Source organism: Podarcis liolepis, assembly GCF_965112155.1.
Source record: "Podarcis liolepis genome assembly, chromosome: 13".
Classification (NCBI taxonomy): Eukaryota; Metazoa; Chordata; class Lepidosauria; order Squamata; family Lacertidae; genus Podarcis; species Podarcis liolepis.
Window position 1 is genome coordinate 25,468,712 of NC_139573.1, and position 24,164 is coordinate 25,492,875.

General features: G+C 39.7%; 4 protein-coding genes across 4 annotated transcripts; all 4 read left to right on the plus strand.

Moving 5' to 3' along the window:
• Nucleotides 1-3,459: 3,459 nt before the first annotated feature.
• On the plus strand, nt 3,460-4,089 carry LOC310691601 (olfactory receptor 14A2-like; the record flags this gene model as incomplete). Its single annotated transcript, XM_083471460.1, has 1 exon — nt 3,460-4,089. The coding sequence occupies one exon, from the start codon at nt 3,460-3,462 to the stop codon at nt 4,087-4,089; it is 630 nt and encodes a 209-aa protein (XP_083327586.1).
• A 6,036-nt stretch (nt 4,090-10,125) lies between these two features.
• Nucleotides 10,126-11,067, plus strand: LOC310691602 (olfactory receptor 14A16-like; the record flags this gene model as incomplete). The annotated part of the gene is made up of 1 exon (XM_083471461.1): nt 10,126-11,067. One exon carries the CDS (start codon nt 10,126-10,128, stop codon nt 11,065-11,067), a length of 942 nt encoding a protein of 313 aa, XP_083327587.1.
• A 5,723-nt stretch (nt 11,068-16,790) lies between these two features.
• On the plus strand, nt 16,791-17,729 carry LOC310691603 (olfactory receptor 14A16-like; the record flags this gene model as incomplete). The annotated part of the gene is made up of 1 exon (XM_083471462.1): nt 16,791-17,729. One exon carries the CDS (start codon nt 16,791-16,793, stop codon nt 17,727-17,729), a length of 939 nt encoding a protein of 312 aa, XP_083327588.1.
• A 4,821-nt stretch (nt 17,730-22,550) lies between these two features.
• On the plus strand, nt 22,551-23,540 carry LOC310691604 (olfactory receptor 14A16-like; the record flags this gene model as incomplete). Its single annotated transcript, XM_083471463.1, has 1 exon — nt 22,551-23,540. The coding sequence occupies one exon, from the start codon at nt 22,551-22,553 to the stop codon at nt 23,538-23,540; it is 990 nt and encodes a 329-aa protein (XP_083327589.1).
• Nucleotides 23,541-24,164: the final 624 nt, after the last annotated feature.

A 24,164-nucleotide genomic window follows, 5' to 3' on the forward strand; every position in this document is an offset into this window, starting at 1 on the left:
TGGATCTTCTTGCAGTCCATGGGACTCTCAGGAGTCTCCTCCAGCACCATAATTCAAAAGCATCAATTCTTCGGTGATCAGCCTTCTTTATGGTCCATCTCTCACTTCCATACATCACTACTGGGAAAACCATAGCTTTAACTATATGGATCTTGGTTGGCAAGGTGATGTCTCTGCTTTTTAAGATGCTGTCTAGGTTTGTCATTGCTTTTCTCCCAAGAAGCAGGCGTCTTTTAATTTCGTGGCTGCTGTCACCATCTGCAGTGATCATGGAGCCCAAGAAAGTAAAATCTCTCTGCCTCCATTTCTTCCCCTTCTATTTGCCAGGAGGTGATGGGACCAGTGGCCATGATCTTTTTTTTGATGTTGAGCTTCATACCATATTTTGTGTTATCCTCTTTCACCCTCATTAAAAGGTTATTTAATCCCTCCTCACTTTCTGCCATCAAGGTTGTGTCATCTGCATATCTGAGGTTGTTGATATTTTTTCCGGCAATCTTAATTCCAGCTTGGGATTCATCCAGCCCAGCCTTTCGCATGATGAATTCTGCATATAAGTTAAATAAGCAGGGAGACAATATACAGCCTTGTCGTACTCCTTATCCACTTCTGTAGAAGAAGAAGAAGAGTTTGGATTTGATATCCCACTTTATCACTACCCAAAGTAGTCTCAAAGCGGCTAACAATCTCCTTTCCCTTCCTCCCCCACAACAAACACTCTGTGAGGTGAGTGAGGCTGAGAGACTTCAGAGAAGTGTGACTGGCCCAAGGTCACCCAGCAGCTGCATGTGGAGGAGCGGAGACGCGAACCAGGTCCCCCAGATTCCGAGTCTACCGCTCTTAACCACTACACCACACTGGCTCTCTTTTTCCTGTAGCCCTAAGGAAAATCCTTATGAGGGTGGAATTTGCTTTTTGAGGAAATCGTACATTGGTGCCCTACACAGAATTAATTCTTGAAGCAGAGGTGCTCTGTCCCCATTGTTGGTTATAGAATGACAGGTGGAAAAGCAAGCCTTGACATGATTCTCAGCCAGGAATAAGAAGGACTGGGCAAATGCTGTACACTGAATAATTTTAGTATAAAAATTACAGAGATTCCAATGGCACCTTAATGACCAACTTTAATCATGTTATGTTTAAATTTAAAGTTGAAATAAAAAGGAAGTTGTAATGAGTCTTTACAACGTAAAGTTCATAAAAAAACAAACAAATTGTTACACAAGTCCTGGAAGACCTGCTTTCTGCTTTGCAGATCTTTTCCACCTAAGGCTGCTGAAAAGACTCTTGGGATGGGGAATTGCTGTTATTGATATTATTATTTTGTTTATTATGATTTATGTGGAAATGCTTACATTGGTTGTATACTTTTTGATGGTTTATGAATTGTTTATGAAAACATGCAGAAAACGTGGCCAAAAAGGCTCCCCTGTTGGCTAGCAAGGTCAAACTTACACCTCATAACAGTAAGTATATTCTATTGTTGTACTGTGTATTTTGGGTCTGTGGGCCACAATAAAGCTGTGTGTGCGGTTTGCTTGTTGTTGTCATTACTAAGAAGCATCTCACTTCTGAGCTTTGTCAGTCTCCAGGGAACACATTTGTGATCCAATTTATACAACCAAATATAGTATAAGAGAAATTAACATGGCTTCTTCCAATGCAGTGCCCTTGCCCTTGTACTGGTCAGAGGTAGAGAAAGAAAGGATATCAAACCTATAGATGTACATTTCCTTCAAAAGCTGTACATTATGAATGAAGACACTGCAGAGAGAAACTGAAGATGTACTAATGGAAGAAAATCATAAAGAAAAAAGAGTAAGTTTTCTCAATTTCTCTCTCACTCTGCAATTGGACTTCTCAATTTTCTTTGCTATCTACCTCTCTAATCAATTATTATGCTATTTGTTAACCCCCCCATCCACTCTTTATCCCATTCGACATTATTATTTGTCCTTCAATAGCACACCATTTCAGAAATATGTCTTCATTTGCTATTCCTTTGCTATTTCAACCAAACAGCACCCTGTTTTCATATGCTGAAACAGAGGGCAACTGAAATGTTCAAGATTCAGGAACAACTAACCTTTGGGGTTTGGTTATAATTTTTGGATGGGGGGGAGGAGTTTCAACTTAGGAAACAAAGCTGAGTTGGGGGTACATAACAGAACTGTATCAAATTATTCATGGTGTGGAGAAAGTAAATAGGTTTCTCCATCTTTCATAATACTTGAACCTGAGGGCTATCCAGTTTTGGATGTTGGAAGATTCAGAAAAGGCAATGGAAAACACTTCTTCACATAGTACAGATGACCACCTCCTTGCATGGCTTTAAAAAGGGGAGTAGACAAATTCATGGAAGATAAGACTGTCTCTGAATGTCAGTTGATGGGGAAAGACAAGTAGGGAGAGGACTATTGCGCATGTGTCCTTCTGTGAAAGAGGCACCTTATCTAAAGCAACACATTAGCTTGTGATAATTCACATAGAATTTGTAAAATGCATAATGACTTTAAGTGTAAATCAACTGAGTAGCGTTCCTTTTTTCATGGATGTAGAATTTCTCATAAATCCCTTTCATTTTACAGAAATTGCTAGCCTGACTGAGCCAGGAACCTACCAGCTCAGCTGGACATATGCTGGATCCAAACTCCATGCATCCTGGAGGGACAAGCCATAGGATTTTGCCCTTTGGAAGAATACCCACTTCTTAAGACTTAAACCAGCCTATATTTTACTGAGCCAAGTTAGGAGCAAAGAATCAGCCAACTGACCTGGAGCTGTGTTGGAGCTCTTCAACATCCTAAACTGCTCATCCCCGTAGATCTTGCCACATGATTACCCCCTAGTCTGCTAGTCTTTTTAAATTCATCACATGATTCTTTTCAGTGTTTCATTTAACATATTAACAAAAGTACCCATCTTTAATTCACATCTCTTCAAATTCCCTCACTTTCCCCATAAAAAACTGATGAATAATTGTGAGTTATTTATACTAAAAAATTAAAGACAGGAAAAATCCTTAATGGAGACCTGTCCAAATAGTCTAACACTTTCTGCATGACTTCATGGCTATCTTCCTTTCCAGAAGCAGCTGAGTTTCCTGAGGAGAAAATGTCCAACACAAGCACAGTAACATACTTTCTACTTGTGGGTTTCTCTGAGATTCAAGAACTGCCCAAACTAAACTTCATAATGTTTCTCATAATATATTTTGTTGCCTTAATGGGAAATATTCTCATAATAACCACGGTAGTTCTCAATGTCCACCTCCATACCCCAATGTATTTCTTTGTCCTAAATCTAGCCATTGTTGACCTTGGATACATTTCAGCCACTATCCCCAAAGCCATGACAAATTCCTTAATGAAGACTAGAGTGATCCTATTTGCTCATTGTGTTGTCCAGTTATTTTCATTTGTTCTCTGTGGTGCATGTGAATTTTTCCTCTTGACAGTCATGGCCTATGACCGCTACGTTGCCATTTGTCATCCACTGCATTATGAAACCGTAATGAGCAGAGGCAGATGCATTCAACTGGCATGCTTTGCATGGACATTTGGCCTTCTAACAGCAACATTGCACACTGGGGCCACATTTGCAAGTCCCTTCTGCTCCATCGTCATCAACCAGTTCTTCTGTGAAATACCACAGATGCTCAGACTATCCTGCTCTGACTTGTATATTCTTGAAGTTGGAGCTATTGGTCTGACTGGCTGTTTATATTTTGGATGCTTCCTTTTCATCCTTGCATCTTATGTGCAGATATTTAAAGCAGTGATGAGAATCCCCTCTGTACAAGGAAGGCAGAAGGCCTTCTCTACCTGCCTGCCCCATATAATTGTACTATCCATGTTCTACTTCTTTGGTGTCTTTGCCTACATGCGGCCAGTCAATAGGATTCCATCGCCAATGGATCTGATTGCTGCTGTAGCCTATTGTGTTGTGCCACCATTGATGAATCCAATAATATATAGCATGCGAAACAAGGATATCAAAGGAGGACTCTGGAAACTGATTGCCTGGAAATCTCCTGGGAAGACAATTATCCAATTGTCACTGCTCAGTTCAGCATTTGCTCCTTCATGAAAATTCTCAAATTGTAATTATTTGTTAATAATGTAGCTGATGGAAAATAAGTGCTGGTTAAACTTTTTCTATATTTATCTTTTTAATAAAATAAAATAAAAACCTGAAGGAGACTGAGAGAGACATCCTCACTGAAGATGGGTGCTGGGTAACATGACTTGTATTTGGGGTGCATTAATAGATAAAATTCACCCTTGTGAAGAGGTCTACGATTAACTGACTGTGGTAGCATTTGAGATTTCACAGCAGCAAGGTATTATTGTTCAGGGAACTCTGCCCAGTGTCCCCTCACTCCCCATCAGAGGTTCAAAGTATATGGAACAAAACTGTGGTGTTTTTTATTACACTCTATGAGGGTTTAACACTGGATAATAACTGGATAATAACTGTAATAAGTAAGGCACACATCTTGGTTTTAAACACAAGTTCTGAACATTTTAAAAATGGGTCCTCTGATGCATGTTTGGGTTAAAAGTGGGTCCTGAGACTAAAAAGGTTTAAGACTACTTGTTCACTGGAGGGCACCATGTTGGCTACTCCTGGTTTGTATAATATAATATAATATAATATAATATAATATAATATAATATAATATAATATAATATAATATAATATAATATAATAATATACAAATCAATACCAGGAGTCCAGTGTTGGAATAGACGGATGACTGGGAGCAACTGCCAGGATCATATAACACCAGTCCTAAAGGATCTACATTGGCTCCCAGTACATTTCTGAGTACAATTCAACATGTTGATGCTGACCTTTAAAGCCCTAAATGGCTTTGTCCCTGCATATCTGAAGGAGCATCTCCACCCCCATCGTTGAGCCCGGACACTGAGGTCCACCTTTGAGTGCCTTCTGGAGGTTCCCTCACTGTGAATAGTGAAGTTACAGGGAAACAGGCAGAGGACCTTCTCAGTAGTAGCACCTGCCCTGTGGAACGCCCTCCTGTGAGATGTCAAGGAAATGAACAAGTATCTGACTTTTAGAAGACATCTGAAGGCAGCCCTGTATAGTGAAGTTATTATGTTTGATGTCTTACTGTGTTTTAATTTGTTGGTAGCCACCAAGAGTGGCTGGGGAAACTCAGTCAGATGGGTGGCATATAAATTATTATTATTAATAATAATAATTATAACATTACTAATACTGCTGTATATTAACAGTGCATACTCTGATGTAATGAAAAACCATTTCCTCCTCTACCACCCACCCACAAATAATTTAAAGTGAAGCTGTCTTTCTGGGCTGGAGGAGCATTGGACAATTTCCTGTTTGGGCTGGAGCTTTCCTCAAACAATAAGATCTTCCTGCTTCTGGAATGTTTCTGTGTTGTCCTTGCCTTTGATGCCCAGTTCAACTCTTTGTTTCTCGTTGACCTCAGCTTCCTGTGTGTGGCATAGTAACGAATCCAAAGGGCTTACTCAATGATACCTGTTTTGTGGTATCTATCCAACATTTTTTCTCAATTTCTTATATTCCTTTATGCTTGCCATCTGTTATCCATGTCTAGACCCCCCCTCCCTTCAGGATTATATCATTCTGAAATTTCACTCGTGATACATTTAGATTTATTGCTGATGTACTCAAATATCAGTTGAAGGCAGAAGCTGGAAAAGTTTGTGAAGAGATTAATCTATGGCTGTAATTAAGAAGGGTTTGAATAAAATAATTTGGTTGGAATTGACACTTCAAATATTTCAGTAGCTGTTTGTTGTAAGCATTACATCACTTCTAAAAGAAAAGTACATTTCCCCTCATTATTTCACAGTCCATTGTGCTCAGCTAAATTAGTTCAAAGGCATAAGACTGTCCCTTGAGGAACAGTTAAGCTAAATTCTTCCATCAAGACCACAAACACCTGAAAAACTGCCTTGATAATTACACTTCATTATATTGATTGGAAAGCATTATCTCAATAATGTTCACCTATTTCCCTTCTTATTTCTCTGATTTCTCTTCAGAAAAATAAAATAAGTGTACCATTTAAAAATAGTTGCAATAGTTAATTCAGAATTTGAATCCTCAGCAGATGAGAACTTTAATAAAATCATGCTCACCTAGCATTGACCCTGAAAATCTTCCAAGTCTCACATTAAATGAGTTGTATAGAATGTGTGTTGTGTGTTCTCCTTATTTCCCTCAGAGACTAATTAAAACAGTTTGTAGATGCTAATGATTCATTATTTGTGTTTCATTATTCCTGCCATCCCAGTCGGGGGTGGGTGGGGGGGAATTGTCAAAATCTTACTGAGGTGTATATTTCACAGTTTTTCTGCAGAGAAAAGGAAAATAAAGCTTAGATTCAAACACTTTTTTAAAAAAATCCAATGTCCCATTACATAGGCCTACACTTTCAGATTGTGATTAGGTCAGCTGCAATCCTATAGTACTTACATGGAAGTAAGTCCCATAAAAATCACTGGGCTTACTTCTCAGCAGTCATGAATAAGAGTCTGCTGTAACTTCCCAAAAATATGAGAATCACCCTCACATTCTCCAAAGTAACAGAAATATGACCAATAGTGACACCAGAAAAAACAACAACAATGGGATGGGGTGGGGCATAGAGTGGTGAGAAGTTGCTCCATATAGTAGATTCCTGAAAGAGAATGAATGCTATAGTACTCTATTTCACAGTCAAAATACATTTTCCCTGAAGGACACCTTATAGATTTTGATGGTAGACTTTCAAGTAAGGCTATGTAGCATTCCCTTGTTTTGAAACCTAGCTTAAGATAGTGTTTGTTGAATCACAGAATCGAAGAATTGCAGACTTGGAAGGGACCACAAAGGCCATCTAGTCCAACTTTCTGCAATGCAGGAATACAACTCATGACCCTGAGATTAAGAGTCTCAAGCTCTACCGGCTGAGTGATTCTCACTGATCTCTACTTCTCAAAAGCTTTTCTCCTTCCACAAAAGAGGATCTTGTTTCTGTCATTTGGAGGGCAGTTGGGATTTTTTTAAAGAGTTTCTCTGCAATTTCAGAGGTCGGAGGGTTGAGCTTTCCTTACTGTTGCAAGGTGGTAGAAGACGGAAGGTGTGTTATTCTAGCCATTACATATTTGTTCTGCACTCTGCAGTCTCTCTGGTCACCCATATTCATGAACTGAAAAAGGGTTCCCCTGAGCTGTAACTGAAGCACAGGGAGCTGCCAAGGCTGGCTACCAAGTTACCCAGATTACGTGACTACCGCTCTTAACCACTACACCACACTGGCTCTCAAAGATGCTCTACCCTTTCCCACTGCACGCTCTCATATACAGGCAGGGGGGTAACTGCTACAAGTCTAGGCTGCGGTGGAAGCTTTTTGCATGCCTGGAAGTGGGCTTGCCCCAAAATGGGAGGAGGAGGAAGAGAGAGTCAAAGACAGGTGGCAGGGAGAGAATGCTAGAGAACCTCCACCCAGAAAGGAAGAGGGCAGGTGGGAAGTGGATAATGGCATAACCTCTGAACATTGTGGGAGGGCAATTTGAGGCACTCCCTCCATGCTGCCAACCTTGTTGCTCTTCTTGCTGCTGACACCTTCCTTGCCTGACTGGTCACTTGCCCCCTCCCTCCCCCTTGCCCATTTGTCCACTGCTGTTGTCCTCCTCCTCCTCAGCCTCAGGGAAGAATTGGGAGATGCCACAGGACTTGCCATGGGCCTGATGCTACCTGGCATGAGGTTGCACCAGCCTGCAGAGTGTCAGAAGATCCCTGTCCACAATATCCTTCTTAATAGGTTGTCTGCTTGAAAGACTAGTGGTACTTACATTTCCTTACTTCTGCTCCTCTTTGGATGTTTGACTGTCATCAACAGTGTTTTCTCTTGAAAGTGAAATATCTCTGGAAGGGAACTTTTTGATATCCCCCGCCCCTCACACACACACAAATACTAGATTCCTTCAGAAACTTAATGTACTCAGAAACATAGTTTAAAATATGCACAAGAAGTTGCTGAGAACCAATTGAGCGCCTCTTCAGAGTATTTTAAAGGGTTAATTTGTCTTTCCTACAGATTTGAACCACTTAAGAGGAATAGAATTAACAGAATTATAATAAACTAAAAGCACTTTCCCCCTCTATCTATAAAAGATAATTTCCCAGCTGATCTTGTACGCTGAGACATACTGGTCCCAAGGCAACAAGTTTCTCAAGTGCTCAGAAACAAAAAAGGAAGAAATGTTGCAACAATCAAAACAGCTTCAATCACATGCACACATATATACCTCCTTGGCAGACTTGAATACTAGAATCAGTGGAAGACAGTCAATTAGATGTATATTTCAAATCCGAAGCTCATAGCGGTACGTATTAGGAATTCACTAGCTGTGAATTTCCTCCACTAAATGGATGGACTTGATTGCCTACAAAGCCCCTTTGCACTCTACAATGCTGCAGTTAAGACATTAAAAGTACTAAATTGGCAGGTATTACTTCAAACCATTCACTGTTTTATGCTTTAATTCTGGGTGATGGAGAGCCACCTGTTCAGTACTAAGGGCTGGTGAATTTGAAGGGCAGTGGTAAAACTACTGATGATTAATGATGCATTTCCCATATTCACAATTAGAGGCAGATACATACTCTTGATTTTAAAAATAATAATTTTCAATTCTTTTTATGACTTCATGGTTCTTGTACAACATGAAGCTACTGTCCTGATCTAAGAACTAAGGAATTTCTACATGTGTCTCCTCTTGCTTTATGGCAGGAGAGTGAAAAACATTTTCCCCTTATTATTATCACATTTCCTTGGGGTAACTAAAAAGATGGTGGATGCTAGCAATGGTTGGGGACTATGCCAGTGGAGGACAGTGTGAGAGACAAAATTGCATGGGGCCATCCACTCTTTCCTTCTGCAGCCCCTTTTCTCACCCCCCTCTCTTTCTCGCACAGAATGGTGCTGGGGAGATGCAGATCAATTGTGCCAGAGGGTCTAAACTGACCATTACCTAAGAGCATTTGAAAATATATTGATGAATGTAGGTTGTGGTTTTTTTAAAAAGACAAATGTTCAAGTAACAGATGATATGGAGCAAGTCAGATATTATGGGTCATTTGTTCCAAATCTTTCTCTGTTACATTCTCCCTGTCTCATATTCTTTTTTTATGTCTACTTTATTTACATTCCTGAGTCTTGGCTTCCTTCAATTATCGGCTCCAAATTCAACAACTTGTTCTGCACTCAGCAAATGTGGGAGGATCTGTCCTGCTGATAGCGCTCAAAAGAGGGGAAAGGTGGTGTTTGCCGTTGTTCTCATTGATAACTTCTTTAGAAACAGTGAATATGAGCTAGGGCACACAAACTTTTAAGTAGTTGATTTCTTTAAATTTTAACAAATGGTGTCTGAATGTGTGAATCAATTCAAATGATATGATGGTTAATTTGATTCATTGTGATACCAAAATATGACTTTTCTTGGGCCAACTGCACATGAATGTCTTTATTTCATGGGCCAATGATTAATGGATAACAATAAAACTTTAGGTAGGGCTAGAAAAGATTCTGCTCTGAATCGTGTCAGCCAGTGTAAACAATACAGTGGTACCTCAGGTTAAGAACTTAATTCATTCTGGAGGTCCGTTCTTAACCAGAAACTGTTCTTAACCTGAGGTACCACTTTAGCTAATGGGGCCTTCAATTGCCACTGCACCGCTGCTGTGCGATTTCTGTTCTCATCCTGAAGCAAAGTTCTTAACCCAAGGTACTATTTCTGGGTTAGCAGAGTCTGTAACCTGAAGCGTCTGTAATCTGAAGTGTCTGTAACCTGAGGTACCACTGTATTAATTAAGATAGATCGGGGTGTGACTCAGCTTCCTATATTCCTAGCTGCATATGGTGCCAGCAGCAAATGTGGAAGAAGGCTTTTGCCCTTGTTTACCACTTATGGACTTCAAAGAGACATCTGATTATCTACTAAAGAACAAAAATGAGCTGGACTGAATAAGGTTTTAGTTTCATCCAGCAGAGTTCTTATATCAAGGATCAGGCACCTCCAAATTCTATCAGTTCTTTCTCTCCTTCTTCCCACAGGGTAGATGATGTCAAATGATACCAATTTTCTTCTTCTGGGATTCTCTGATATGCGGGAGCTGCAAATTTTACACTTTGTGATATTTCTTCTGATTTATTTGGCTACTGTCATGGGAAATCTACTCCTAATCATACTCATAATCCTCAACCGTCAACTTCACACACCAATGTACTTTTTCTTGATGAATTTATCCATCGCAGACATTGGCAACATCTCCATCAATGTCCCCAAAGCCATGAGCAACTCCCTCATGAACACCAGGTTGATTTCATATCCAGAATGTGTTTCCCAAGTCTTTTTCCTCATCTTCTTTGCAGTGACTGACCTGGTCCTCCTCACAGTCATGGCTTATGATCGATATGTCGCCATCTGCAATCCACTACGATATGAGACAGTGATGAACATGAGAGCTTGCATCCAAATGGCAGCTAGTGCATGGATGACTGGCCTTTTCAATGCTATGTTACACACTGGGGGCACATTTTCCATCACTTTCTGCTCTAACGTTCTCAACCAGTTTTTTTGTGAAATCCCACAATTGCTGAAGCTCTCCTGTAATGACAATTATATGACAGAAGTTGGGATCAATGTATTTGCAGCATGTGAAGCTTTCGGTTGCTTTATCTTCATAATCTTTTCTTATGTTCAGATTTTCACCAACGTACTAAGAATCCCCTCAGTGCAAGGGAAGAAGAAAGCCTTATCTACCTGCTTGCCACACCTCATTGTTGTCTCCTTATTTATCTGCACTGGCACCCTTGGCTATTTGTGCCCAACTCAAAATGCCCCCAAAGATCTGGTCATGATGATTTCTGTGCTATATTCTATGTTGCCACCCATGATGAATCCAGTGATTTATAGCATGAGAAATCAAGAGATCAGATCAGCACTGTCAAAGCATTTTGGATGGAAACCATGTTCCAAGCACCAAATGAAAATCATTTTGTAATCTACTGTATTTTGATATGGGCATTAAGGAGGGAGAATAAATTATTTTGGTTTGCATTTTAACATCACCCACCATACTTTGTCAGTCCCTGACTTTCTAATCGATTGGAACATGACTCTCAGTGAGTGCATTTCTCCAATTTTTGCAATGCAGTGGCAGGTCAAATAAATGTGCAAGAATATGTTTGTTTTAATGAAAAGGTGCATAAAGAATAGGGTGAGAGACAATTTAAACAAACAAAATGCACATTTTAGGGGCAAAATGCATACCTCAGGTGAACAAACCTACAATTTTAATTGGATTTTAGTAAAAAAAAAATTAAAAGTGAGTGAGTGGTTTGATGAATAAATGATTGTGTATATGCAAAATTGACATGGAGTAGAAATATTCTGGTCCATTTACAGCAAGTAGATATCTTCTTAATAGTATATGTTCTGTAGTAGCAATGGTGGATTTGGTGTGTTTTTTAAAGGTATGGACTTATAATTATTTCATAATCAGAAAGAAAGAAAGAAAGAAAGAAAGAAAGAAAGAAAGAAAGAAAGAGAGTCCTTTTTGTTTTAGGGCAAAAGTACTGGGATTTAAATTCCTACAATTCTTACCAATAAGGCCCAAAAGAGCTAGGAATCTGACCAGGGGCACCGACTTGCTCCCCATTGAGGGGGTGAGGCTACGTGACATGTCACGTGACTCTACCCAGCTTGCCCGGCAGGATGCATGGAGGACAATCTTTATGTTTGTTTGTCCCAACTGCTGCCTGGCTCCTGTACTTCCAGGCTGCTGAGCAGAGGCTGGGGTGCACGGAAGGTGTGCAGCGGTGGCAGAGGTTGGTGGCAGCCCTCCCCCCCCAATATTGTGGGGCACTGTCCCCTGCTGAAAAATAGTGGGGGAGCTGAAGCCTCCTCTGCCCCTTATACCCGGTGCGCCTGGATCTGACTATCTGAAATACCACTTCCTATTACACATGCCTTCACATGAAGTGCTCTTCCATCAGACACCAATTATGTGGTGTTTGGTGTGAGGAAGATTCCATGCTTGTTGCACTTCTTGGTTTAAATACTTTCCCCAGAAAAGCTAATCTTTCACCATACTTACTTTGTTTCAGCACCACTGAAAAAGCTTGGTTATTTGTAAACAAGGTTGGTTTACATTTTCTATTGACATTCAGAAACACCCTATGTGTTCGTATGTGTTCGTTCATTTATTTGATTAATTACATTTACTTTCCATAATAAGAACATAAACAATAAAGAGATTTAAAAACAGGCTGCTGTTTCCAGCCATGAATCTGAATAATTGCACTCCCAGCCTCTGAAGATTGGGGGCTCAAATTGGACATAATGGGAGATAGCAGAGGCTAGTTTCCCCCTTAATTCCCCCAATGAATTTGGGGGGTGCCTTGAACCCACAGACACCTTCTGCTGTCAGAGTTGGAAGACTTCACCAAGAATGGAGGGGCAGGGTGCTGTGTTATGCTGTGAGTCCATTTTGAAGAAAGCCTTGATCAACTACCTAGTTCACTGTGGATCTCCTTCTATTTTGGATAATTGGGTTAAGTAAAAGGCACCCCAGCTGGCCTGATGTTGACAAAAGCAGCTGGCCTGATGTTGACAAAAGCTGATAACAATTTGACAGCTAATTTGCAGGTTAAATTTCTGCTGGGATGGGACTTTGAAAAAAGAGGGGTAGAACCTTTGACCACCATTTACTTACCTCCATGTACTTCTGAATCCTATCTGTCAGAAATAATGGGAGCCATGTCAATGAAGTACCCTCCTAACTTCCATTCCCTCAGGGTGATCCATGGTTGACAATACAGGAAAACCAATGGGGCAACATTTCCCCTTCCAGCTCCTGGCCCAAAGCAGTTTCCATGCTGAAGCCTGGCGAGAAGCCAGAATGGAAAGGATCTCAATTATCAATTTCATATAGAAACATTTGAAACTATGTCAAACAAACAAACAAACAAACAAACAAACAAACAAACCACTTGTTCACACAACTTGTTCAAAAAGGGGGTGTTGGACACAAAATGACAGTTCTTCAAATTGGAAGAGTCCGATTATGTTTTCATTTTCAAAAGAGGCCATATTATCACCTCATTTAGTACTTCCCCTGAGATAAGTGTTTATAACTTTGCTAGCCCAAGTGTAGAAGTCTAAACATCCTGATTTCAATGACCAGGATGAGAATACAAGCAATTAGCTACACTTCTCCCAAGAGCCTGTCCACATTTCAAGGCCAACAATGTACAGTAGAAGGTATTCAAGAAGAGAGTGAGGGGGCAGGGTAAGACAACATCAGGGCCTATCAGAATGACCCCCTCTTAATGCTAAAGGACACCATCTGCCCTGTGAGAAATGAGAACAGAGTGATATATGCAGGCAAGCAATTTCAGGTCCTCCTTCAGTTGAACTGTCCTCTACCACTACCCCAATTCACCTTTATATCATTTTATCATTTTAAAATTGTAAATGGTCTTGGCCTCAGCAGAAAGGTAGTATAGCTATATGTAACAAAACCCCCCTGAAAACATAGCCTCCTCCAGAATAGCTACTGAAAAACTAGAATACAATCAAAATGGATCTCAGCAATGCTGTCTGCAAAGTGCTTTGCAAGCATGTGTCAGTGGGCCTCAGTGTCATCATCTATTTTCTCTTGAGGAGATAGCTACTGTCTCAAAGGCCTTTCGTAATATGGAGCAGCTTCTTGCAGCATAGAATCCCTGTACTCTTGAGTCTGAACCTGGACCTGAAGCTATGAGAATGAATTACTGACATAGGTCTAGCTCCCATGAGTTGAACAGTCCCATTAGCTTATCAGTGCCAATTATCTAGGCTAGGGTAAGGGAAATAATAATAAAGGCAAAAGAAGAAATATCAACAAACTTTTCTGATTAGCTGCACTGAGCTCCTGGGAACACATCTCCAAGAAACCAAAGACAGACATATAAATTCCTTTCCACAACTGAAAAACTGAAAAGCTACACTGAAAGACACAGAGTCTTGATTCAAATGAAGAATGGAAGTGATGCAATGAAGAGACAAATGCAAACACTTCACTGATCCAGCTGGAAGACAAATTGCATCTACAGTACTGTTGATAATACGTACACAGCGCTTTTTCTGGGGGTACTCAAGATCATGCAGTCCTGAAACTCATCCCCCCTTCAATGTTTAAAGTGTGGTACTTACTGTAGCAACTTCATGGTGAGTACCAGTACCATTTTTCTTTTAAAAAGCACTGATAATGTGTATGAGGAAAAGTAAATAAACAGTTTCTTATTCCCGCTCCCTTTCTTCTCACCATCCTCATCCCCATTCTCTTGTCTCTTTGCCCTTTCATCTTCCAAGCACAATTTCTCCATCTTTTACTTTTCCCTCAGATGCTCAGGGCAGACTGAAGACACACAATGAACAGAATGAGTTAGCTGAGATATATACGGGGAGAGAAAGAGAGAATAGAATAGAATAGAATAGAATAGAATAGAATAGAATAGAATAGAATAGAATAGAATAGAATAGAATAGAATAGAATAGAATAGAATATAGATAAATAAATAGCCCAACTTTCTTGAAACCAAATGTGCTTGCTTGCTGTGTTTGTGAGACGCTTTGTAGACAGGTTTTTAGAGTGACAAACTTTCCTGGGATGAGCAATTAAAGTAAATTAAAATGTTGTTTTCTAACTATGCAAAAGACCCCATTTGCACTTGTAACAGTGTGGGAGTCTTTGAAGACCAGGTTGTGTCTCAGCAGCACTTCCTGGAATGACCCTGTCACATCGTCATTTCAGGAAAATGCTAGGCTAGAAGCCAGTTCTGAAATAGCCCAATGTCACTGTGTGTAGGCCCAGGGCATGTGAAACACATTTTGACCTTTTTTAAAAAAAGTAATCTCAGCCACCTCATTACATTAACAAGGAAGTCACTGCAAAATACTCATAAATAGGATTTATATGAAGGTCTTACATTCCTAGGAAAAGAGACAGAAAAAATTATTGAATGTTGCAGGGAGTTTTTTGGGGAGCGTGGGGAGAGGGGGGAGAAAGCAGGCTTCTAAACACAGCATGATGTTTAGATCATGTAACAGCATTGCCAGAATAGCTATGGGGAGAGTTGTCATCTGAATTGACCACAGGGCCTATATCCTGTGTCCATATCTCTGTACTGTGGCTTGTTGTTGCTGGTTATAGGTTGGGATACTGGTCTTAGAAAGCAGACCCTCCAAGTGTCCCTTTTTTCCAGGGATGGCCCTGATTTAGAGAAGCCGTCCCAATTTCTGATGTGATCCTGGAATGTCTCGCTTGTCCTTATGGTGTTCTTATTTTCATTGGAGAAATGTAGGATGTCCCTTTTTCATTTGTGAAATGTTCGAGAGTTTGGAGTTATTCAACCCCTGAGCCGTCTGAAGGGAAGTTGTTGTTTTTTAAATGTTAAAAGTTTTATTATGTTTTTATATATGTGGGAAGCTGTCCAAAGTGCTGGGACCACCCAGTAGGATATGTGGGGTATAAATATTAAAATTATCATTATGGAGTGGGGTGTCCCAATTTTGATCAGAGAAATGTTGGTAAAAGTAATGTGTGAGTACTATCAGCTGGGAAGTAAAAGTGAAATCAAGATATAGCACCTGTATAAGTCAGTAGGTTTCCTATATAAAGTGTGTGTGTGTGTGGGGGGGTTCCCTTATATCTCCAATATGTTGTTGCACTATATTCTCCAAAAAGTGAATGTCTTCCATGGACTGGTATAGGCTCGGGTTGTTGCTGGGCTGTGATTGCTGTTGGAATAGCCTACATGACCCAGGTGTCAAAGGTGTCATCAAAGCAGAGGAGAGACTATGGTGGGCAGAAGCTGAGAAAGTGTTGTTTTAAGCCACTCATGAGGATGCTAACCTACTGCATGAAAATGCATCATCATCATCTAAGGTCCCAGGGTAGTATACAACACTATAAAAATGCCATATTAAAATCACTTAAAACAATTTCAGTTTGGAAAAAGAGGTGTAACCCAAGATGTGTGTGTGTGTGTGTGTGTGTGTGTGTGTGTGTGTGTGTGAATATGTTTGTATTTGTGGTGTCAGGAAATAGGGTGAAGATATCTGCCTTCAGTATGTGGTGTAAATACCCTATCCAAGAACAGTCCCATGAACTTTTAAGGAGACTGGAACTACCAAGAGGGGCCCCTCTGCCATTCTTGACACAAGGCAGAGTCTTGTAGAGAAGGAGGTAATATAAGATATTAGGAGGCCAATTCACTTAGCATTCTAAATAGTAATATGAGTAGTTTACTTTAACCCAGAAACTAATTTGTAAACCACTGAAGGTGATTTGTGAGTTCAAAATTGAACCCTAGTCAGTAATAAGACTGCTGCATTGTGAAGCAGCTGGAATTTCCGAGATATCTACATATTATTCTCAAGGCTAAAGTAGTTATATAGAATTTTCTCCTATGCCTCAAAGCTTATCATCCATTCAAATGCATATATGACATCCACTTTGTTGTACTATGAGGAAAATGTTGCAGGGGCAACAGGATTATCACAGTCCTCCCTACATGAAGCACAAATTTCATGGTGGATTGCAGCACTGCCCAAAATATTGTTAATTATGAATTTAAATTATCTGCATACAAGCATTAAATAAAATGGAGAATCAGTTTTGATATTTGATGGGATTTTCTCTCACTCACAGGTAGCTCAAAATTTTGTGTGACATGCAAAATGAATAATCTTACTTTCACATCTGGATTTCTACTTCTAGAATTTTCTCAGATCCGAGAACTACAGATATTACACTTCCTTGTGTTCCTAGGACTATACTTGATAACTGTAATCGGGAATCTTTTGATCATCTTTGTAATAGCCCTTGACCATCACCTGCATACACCAATGTACTTCTTCCTCATGAACTTGGCCGTTTCTGATATTGGCTCAGTTTCTGTCATTCAACCCAAATCCATGGTTAATTCAATCATGAATAACAGGCACATTTCTTATGGTGAATGTGTCTCTCAAGTTTTTTTACTTTTTCTCTTTGGATGCGCTGATATTACTGTGTTAACCATAATGGCACATGACAGGTATGTTGCCATATGTAATCCACTACAATATGAAGTAGTAATGAACAAAGGGGCCTGCATTCAGATGATTATCATTGCATGGATCACCAGTATTCTCTATGCTGTACTACACACTGCAGGCACATTTTCCATTACCTTCTGTTCCAATCGTGTTGATCAATTCTTCTGTGAAGTGGCAAAACTACTAAAATTGTCTTGCTCTGATTTATACCTAGTTGAAGTTGGACTTCTTGTATTTAGCTGGATTTCTGTGTTTGGATGCTTTGTCTTCATTATTGTAACTTATGCGTATATCATGACTGCAGTCCTCAAAATGCCTTCTGAACAAGGACGGCATAAGGCCCTCTCCACCTGCCTCCCCCACCTCCTGGTTGTTTCTCTGCTTATGTTCACTGGACTTTTTGCCTACATCGGACCAGCTAGTAATAGCTCATCTGGGATGGATCTAGTCTTTGCTGTGATATATACAATATTTCCTCCTATGATGAATCCCTTCATCTACAGCATGAGAAACAAAGAGATCCAAACAGCATTGAAGAAGCTATTGAGCCTTAAACACTTTTGTGACACTGTTCCCTGATATATCCAGAAATCCTTGGGATTTCCTTGAACAGTCCTCCCCAGCCGTTGAAAGTGTTGAGATCTGCGAAAGAATTCCCATCACTGGAGACAGATAAAATGTGGGGCCACAGGGGTGGTCTTCCATGTCTGCTAGTAGTTATCATGGTTGCTAAATATTATCTCTTTTAATTTATATTGATGTTTTTAAAATATATTCTATCTATTTGCTCTGTTTAGCTTTGCTTTTATGCTGGGGTGGTTTCTTTATTATTGATGATGTGTGCTTGTTTTAAATGATGCTGATGCTGGTTTATTTTAGCCTTATTGATGTACAGCCTGAGATCTCTGTGTTAAGCATAGATCTAAATATGTTGCCTCCCATGTTTAACTATGTTTGCTTGCACCATTTTATCTTTTCAGGACATGTATGTGTAATCTCCCCGCATTCCATGCATGTTTTTTCTGGAGCCTTTAAGCAAGAAGGATTGTAGGATTAACTTCCTGTTTTTCTATTAATGTGTGATGTTGATGCCTGGTATTAATGGTGTATTTTTCTCAAAAAGTCTTATGTGGGAACAGTTGAGGCAATGCCATTGCAATTCAAAACTGCAACAGCAAGTCAATCGACCATACCAGCTATATTGTACCAATATTTCTGCGAAATCCAAAACTACTAAAATTGCCTTGCTCTGCCTTGTTCCTATCTGAAGTTGGATTTCTTTTATTTAGTGCTATCATAACATTAGGGTGATTTATCTTCAGTGTTATAACTTCAGGGTGGATCTTAACTGCTGTCCTCAAAATCCATTTTGAACAGTGGAATACTATTATTATAGTATATTAATATTAATATTAATAATGTCACAAGGCCCTCTCCATTTGCCTGCTCCTCTGCCTTGTTTTCTCTGTACTCTTGTTCACTGGACTCTTTACCCATGCAGGACCTCCTGGCAATAGCTCATCTGATCTGGATCTTGTCTTTGCTGTGATATATACTAACTAGAAATAAATAAATGCACAGGATGGTTATTAGAAGTAAGAAGCTGCACAGAAATCCAAGTCAAATTGTGTGTGAGTGTGTGTGTGTATGTGTATGGACATACTGATACAGACTAATATTGTTGTAGGATTAAAAGATTTGCTTTGAATATTTGGGTCCTCTTTAAGCCCATTATGTTGTATTTCCATGAATGGACTCCGTAGGAGAAGGCACTGCAGTCCATTGAGTTGCCATAAAGAGACAGTGATTCATGCTTGCAGAAGGAGGCAGGAGGCTCCCCCTCTTCAGCTGAATGCCACATCATCCTAGTGGTAGAAAAACCATAGGCCAGAATAGGCTCTGGCCCAACCTTTTTATGACTGGCAGGCACCTTCCTGAAAGGTGATGGTAAGGGTCACGCCAAATCACCTCCAGGAGGCTCTGCCTGCAGCCATGGGAAGCAGTGGTGAAGGAAGTTGCAAAGGTACAAGGGGGGAGGGAGGAAATGGGTGAGTGACAAGGGGCAGTGGCAGGGTAGTGGTGGTTGTGGGGGCATGATACATACCGGCTCTTATTTTTCTTTAAGACCAAACCAAAAAAACACTTAATACAACAATGCTGTATCTTTTTCTCATGTTATATTGAAGTATTTTAATTAGTAAATAAAATGCAAAAGGCTAAGGTGGTTCAATGATTTTTCTCTGCAAGGGAAAACCAGTGCTCTGTCACAAAAGCCACCTTGTAGATATTTTTGTCATGTTCCTGAAAAGGAATAACAGTCAGCACTCAAGGAACTACCATCAAAAGAGTGTCACCTTGTGCTTATTGCAATCTTTCAAATGCTTGAAAAATAATAATAATAAAAGATTCACCACCCTTTTCCATTTTGTGTTTCTTTTAAATTTTGAATTGCAAGATTAGACGGAATCTGAAGATTCATGCTGTTCTCCCACAAAGCACTGTAGAAAATGCAATACCTAACTTTCTCTTTGAGAGCCAATATGGATAGGAATGGCTTCAGATTTATGATTATGCCACAGTGACAACACAGCTGATTTTGTATCTCCAAGACTGGGGTCTGTATTGGGAAGCCTTTTGTTTGGTTGAGGGGAGGTTGTGGCCTCACCTACCCCTCCTCAGTAAGGGTATCCTGTTACAGGGATCCGGGGTGTGATTTTTTTCTGGAGCCTTCGCATGGGCTAGGGCCATGTCACAGTTCCCTACAGAAACCCCTGGGGGTGTTACTATCTGACTTAAGTTATAGGGCATTCCCTAATGGTGGTTTACCCTTCCGTAGACACCCTGCAGACAGAGTCAAGATATAGTCTGGCTTCACCCAAAGCCTAAGCCAAACCACTCACATCTGTAACCAATAAAGTTGTGGTCTTTTTGAACCCATGAACCATAATATTCTGCGTCAGTGTGATTTATTATTCTCCTGGGAACTTTGTGTCTCGGTTGCCTTGGGATGCAAGGAACTGCTGAAGTGGTCAAACCAGTCTCTTTGGCAATGGCCCTAGTCAGCTTGCTAAGTGTACATTTAAAATGTCTTAAGTATCAAAAAGGAGAATTATTTTAGGATTTTTTGGAATATCCCATACTTGTTTTTATAATATTCAGTACTTCTGTCCAGGAATTCTTAATTTTCAGTATTATTAAGGGTCCCTGAATGGATTCCCAGCAAAGTACTTTCACAGTGAAAATGAAACAAAGCAAACATAAAACAGCAGTAAATTCATTCATTCATTTTACATACATGTCATAAAATAAATAAAAAAGAGAACTGTCATTGTGAAGTTCTGTGTTTCAGGTTGTGTCACCACCAAACCCCTTTGCTGAAGCTTGGTCTTTATGTTGACTCAGCTCCTCAACAGTTCTGTCAAACAGATTAACATTTGGGAATCAAATTATAAAACCCTATGTAACATAGAAACATCATTTACAACAACCAACTGCATCTGCAAAATGCTTTGTTGGGCCAGCCTCTCAACAATGTTCTATTTTCTCTGGTGGGAACAGCTGTAAAAGGCAATAAGGAACAACTCTTTGCAGGTATAGTACATACTTGTACTTTAAGCCCTAACTGGAACATCGGGGGGGGGTAGAATTAGACATCAACATTCCTATTGCCTTATTGGTGCCAATCATCTATGTAGGATAGTGTGGGAACAAACAAAGAGAAGGTAAAGGGGGGGGGAATTCAGCACCACTTTCCTGATCAGGTGTACTGGGCTCCTGAGAGCATGTCTCAAAGAAGTCAGAGAAAACAGAACTATAAATTCCTTCCCACAGCAGAAAAACCTCAGTGTTAATAGATACATACATACAGAGGATTAATTTTCAAAGAAAGAATTAAGAATGTTCAAAGGACTGGGTGAACTACGTGCCTTGTCTGCCCATTGAAACATTGTTGAGACAAGATAAAGTTCAATCTACTACACATACATGCAACATAACACTTCAAAGTCTTCTTCCTGAGCAACTGGAATATCTCTTTTGAAAACTGCTGCATTTGAGCTGATAGGAGACTTCTGCATGGAACCAGTGATGGTTAATTAAACAATGAAAGTAAGTAAATCCATTTTCAATCATTTAATGATAAAACTCTATGCTCAAAGTAGGTCTCATTAAATTTAGTGGGACTTACTCGCAGCTAAGTGTTCACAGTATTGCAGCCTACATTACTAAAATGTATATATGATCTGTTATGCCAAAAATAAAAGTTTTACTGAGGACTAATAAATTTATTGTGCAGGGAATTTTCATATATAATACATATTGATCTCTTAAGAAGTCAAAGGCCAAAGGAGAAGAAGAAGAAGAAAACCCTATACAAACTTACCCTAACTTTTTGACTTCATGGTTAGTGCACAAACAACCGGACAAAATCGAAGATGCCATTGTAGGTTTGTCATCACATTCCTGAACAGTATCAATAGTCTGTTGGTGCCTGAAAAACGTACACATTTATTATGGCTTTTTGGGAACCAAGGTCCACGAATCATTATCTTGAGTATACATGTGGCTGTGGTTAGCTTTTGTGGTAGGGGATGGAGGGTGTAAACAGTGAATCGCTAAAAGTACAGAGACAGTGAAAAATAGACAATTAACTAAGTATATGGATTGGTAAACCATTTAATACATGTTTAGTTATTAAAAAGTACATTGGAACAGTTCAATTTAGAAGTTATAACACAATACCTCTTGCAATTTAGTAGTTTCATGGTGCAATCTCCTTTTGCAGTTTCTTTTTTCAAGTGCAACCATATTAAGGTCAAAAAACACTCTCTCCGAGTTCAGTCCCATGAAATTCTGAGGGTGCTGGAACTACCGAGAGGAGTCCCCTTGCCAATCTTATCACAAAGCAGAGTCTGTACGGAAGGAGTCAGTATCAGATATTAGGAAACCAACTCGCTTAGCATTCTAAATAATAATATGAGTAGTTTAATTGTGTCCAGAAACTAATTTGTAAACCACTGCAGGTGACTTGTGAGTTCAAAATTGAACCCTGCTCAGTACTAACACTACTGCATTTTGACCATCTGAAATTTTTTTCTGAAGGATAGAGTAATTGTGTAGATTTCCTCCTGTACGCCAAAGATTATCATCTACTCAAGATGTATTTATGACATCCACTTTGTTGTACTATGAGGAAAACATTGAAGGGGCAATAGGAATATCACAGTCCTCCCTACACGAAGCACACATTTCATGGTGGATTGCAGCACTGCCCATAATATTAATAAATATGAATTTAAAATATCTGCATATAAGCATTAAATGAAATGGAGAATCAGTTCTGATATTTTGTGGGATTTTCTCTCCTTCACAGATAGCAGGCATTCTTGTGTGACATACAAAATGCATAATGTGACTTCCACCTCTGGATTTCTACTTCTAGAATTTTCTCAGAACCGAGAACTACAGATACTACACTTCCTTGTGTTCCTAGGACTATACTTGATAACGGTAATTGGGAATCTTTTGATCATCTTTTTAATAGCCCTTGACCATCACCTACATACACCAATGTACTTCTTCCTCATGAACTTGGCCGTTTCTGATATTGGCTCAGTTTCTGCCATTCAGCCCAAATCCATGGTTAATTCAATCATGAACAACAGGCAAATTTCTTATGGTGAATGTGTCTCTCAAGTTTTTTCCCTATTCCTCTTTGGGTGCTCTGATTTTACACTGCTAACCATAATGGCACATGACAGGTATGTTGCCATCTGTAATCCATTGCAATATGAAGTTGTTATGAACAAAGGAGCCTGCTTTCAGATGATTACCATTGCATGGATCACCAGTATTCTCTATGCTGTCTTACACACTTCAGGCACCTTTTCCATTACCTTCTGTTCCAATCATGTTGATCAATTCTTCTGTGAAGTCCCAAAACTACTAAAATTGTCTTGCTCTGACTTACACCTAGTTGAAGTTGGACTTCTTGCGTTTAGCTGTATTTCTGTTTTTGGATGCTTTGTCTTCATTATTGTAACTTATGTGTATATCATGACTGCAGTCCTCAAAATGCCTTCTGAACAGGGACGGCATAAGGCCCTCTCCACTTGCCTCCCCCACCTCCTCGTTGTCTCTCTGCTTATGTCCACTGGACTCTTTGCCTACATCAGACCACCTAGCAACAGCGCATCTGGCTTGGATCTTGTCTTTGCTGTGATATATACTATTCTTCCACCTATGCTGAACCCATTCATCTATAGCATGAGAAACAAAGAGATCCAGACTGCATTGTGGAAACAATTGAATCTTAAGCAATTTCCTGACACTATTCCCAGGTTTATTCTGAAATGTTTGGGATTTCCTTTTATACCCTTTCCTAGGAGTTGAGATCTACTGGGGTTGCCCTTCTTAGGGAGCAATCCAATATTCAAAAAGCAGTCATGAAAAGTATGCAGCAGAATCATCTGGTAGACATATTTGTTGTTGCTCTGTACCCCATAGATATTATTTTGTTGAGTTTTGAAAAAATAAACCATTATTGCAGTTCATAGTAGTGTCACCCAGATACACTTTGAATGGGGTAATTTTGCTATTGCAGCAATCCCTACCCTGGACCTTTCCGTATTTTGTTGGCATCCAACTACTATCAGCTAGGACCACTTTATCATCCTGTTTTGGGTTGAAGGGAGATGGAGTCCAACAAAATAGTAAAGGCCATTGGTCCTCACTCACTAGACTACTGGAGTGCTACTTAAATGGCTTGGTTTTGTATCGTCATCTAAAAGCAATGCATGGTATTAAAGTAACAGCATTTATTTTTCCTGTGTTGTTTTTTGTGTTGCTATTGGATAAGGGTAAACGAAATGGAAAGGTATCAACTCTTTTGCTATATGGAGAGGAGTTATAGCTCAAAGCATCTGGAAGGTTGATCTTTAGTGATTCTTCCTCAATTCCAAACTCACCTCTTCTTCCTAAATGAGTGATCAAGGTTGACCTTTGTGACTCTAGATT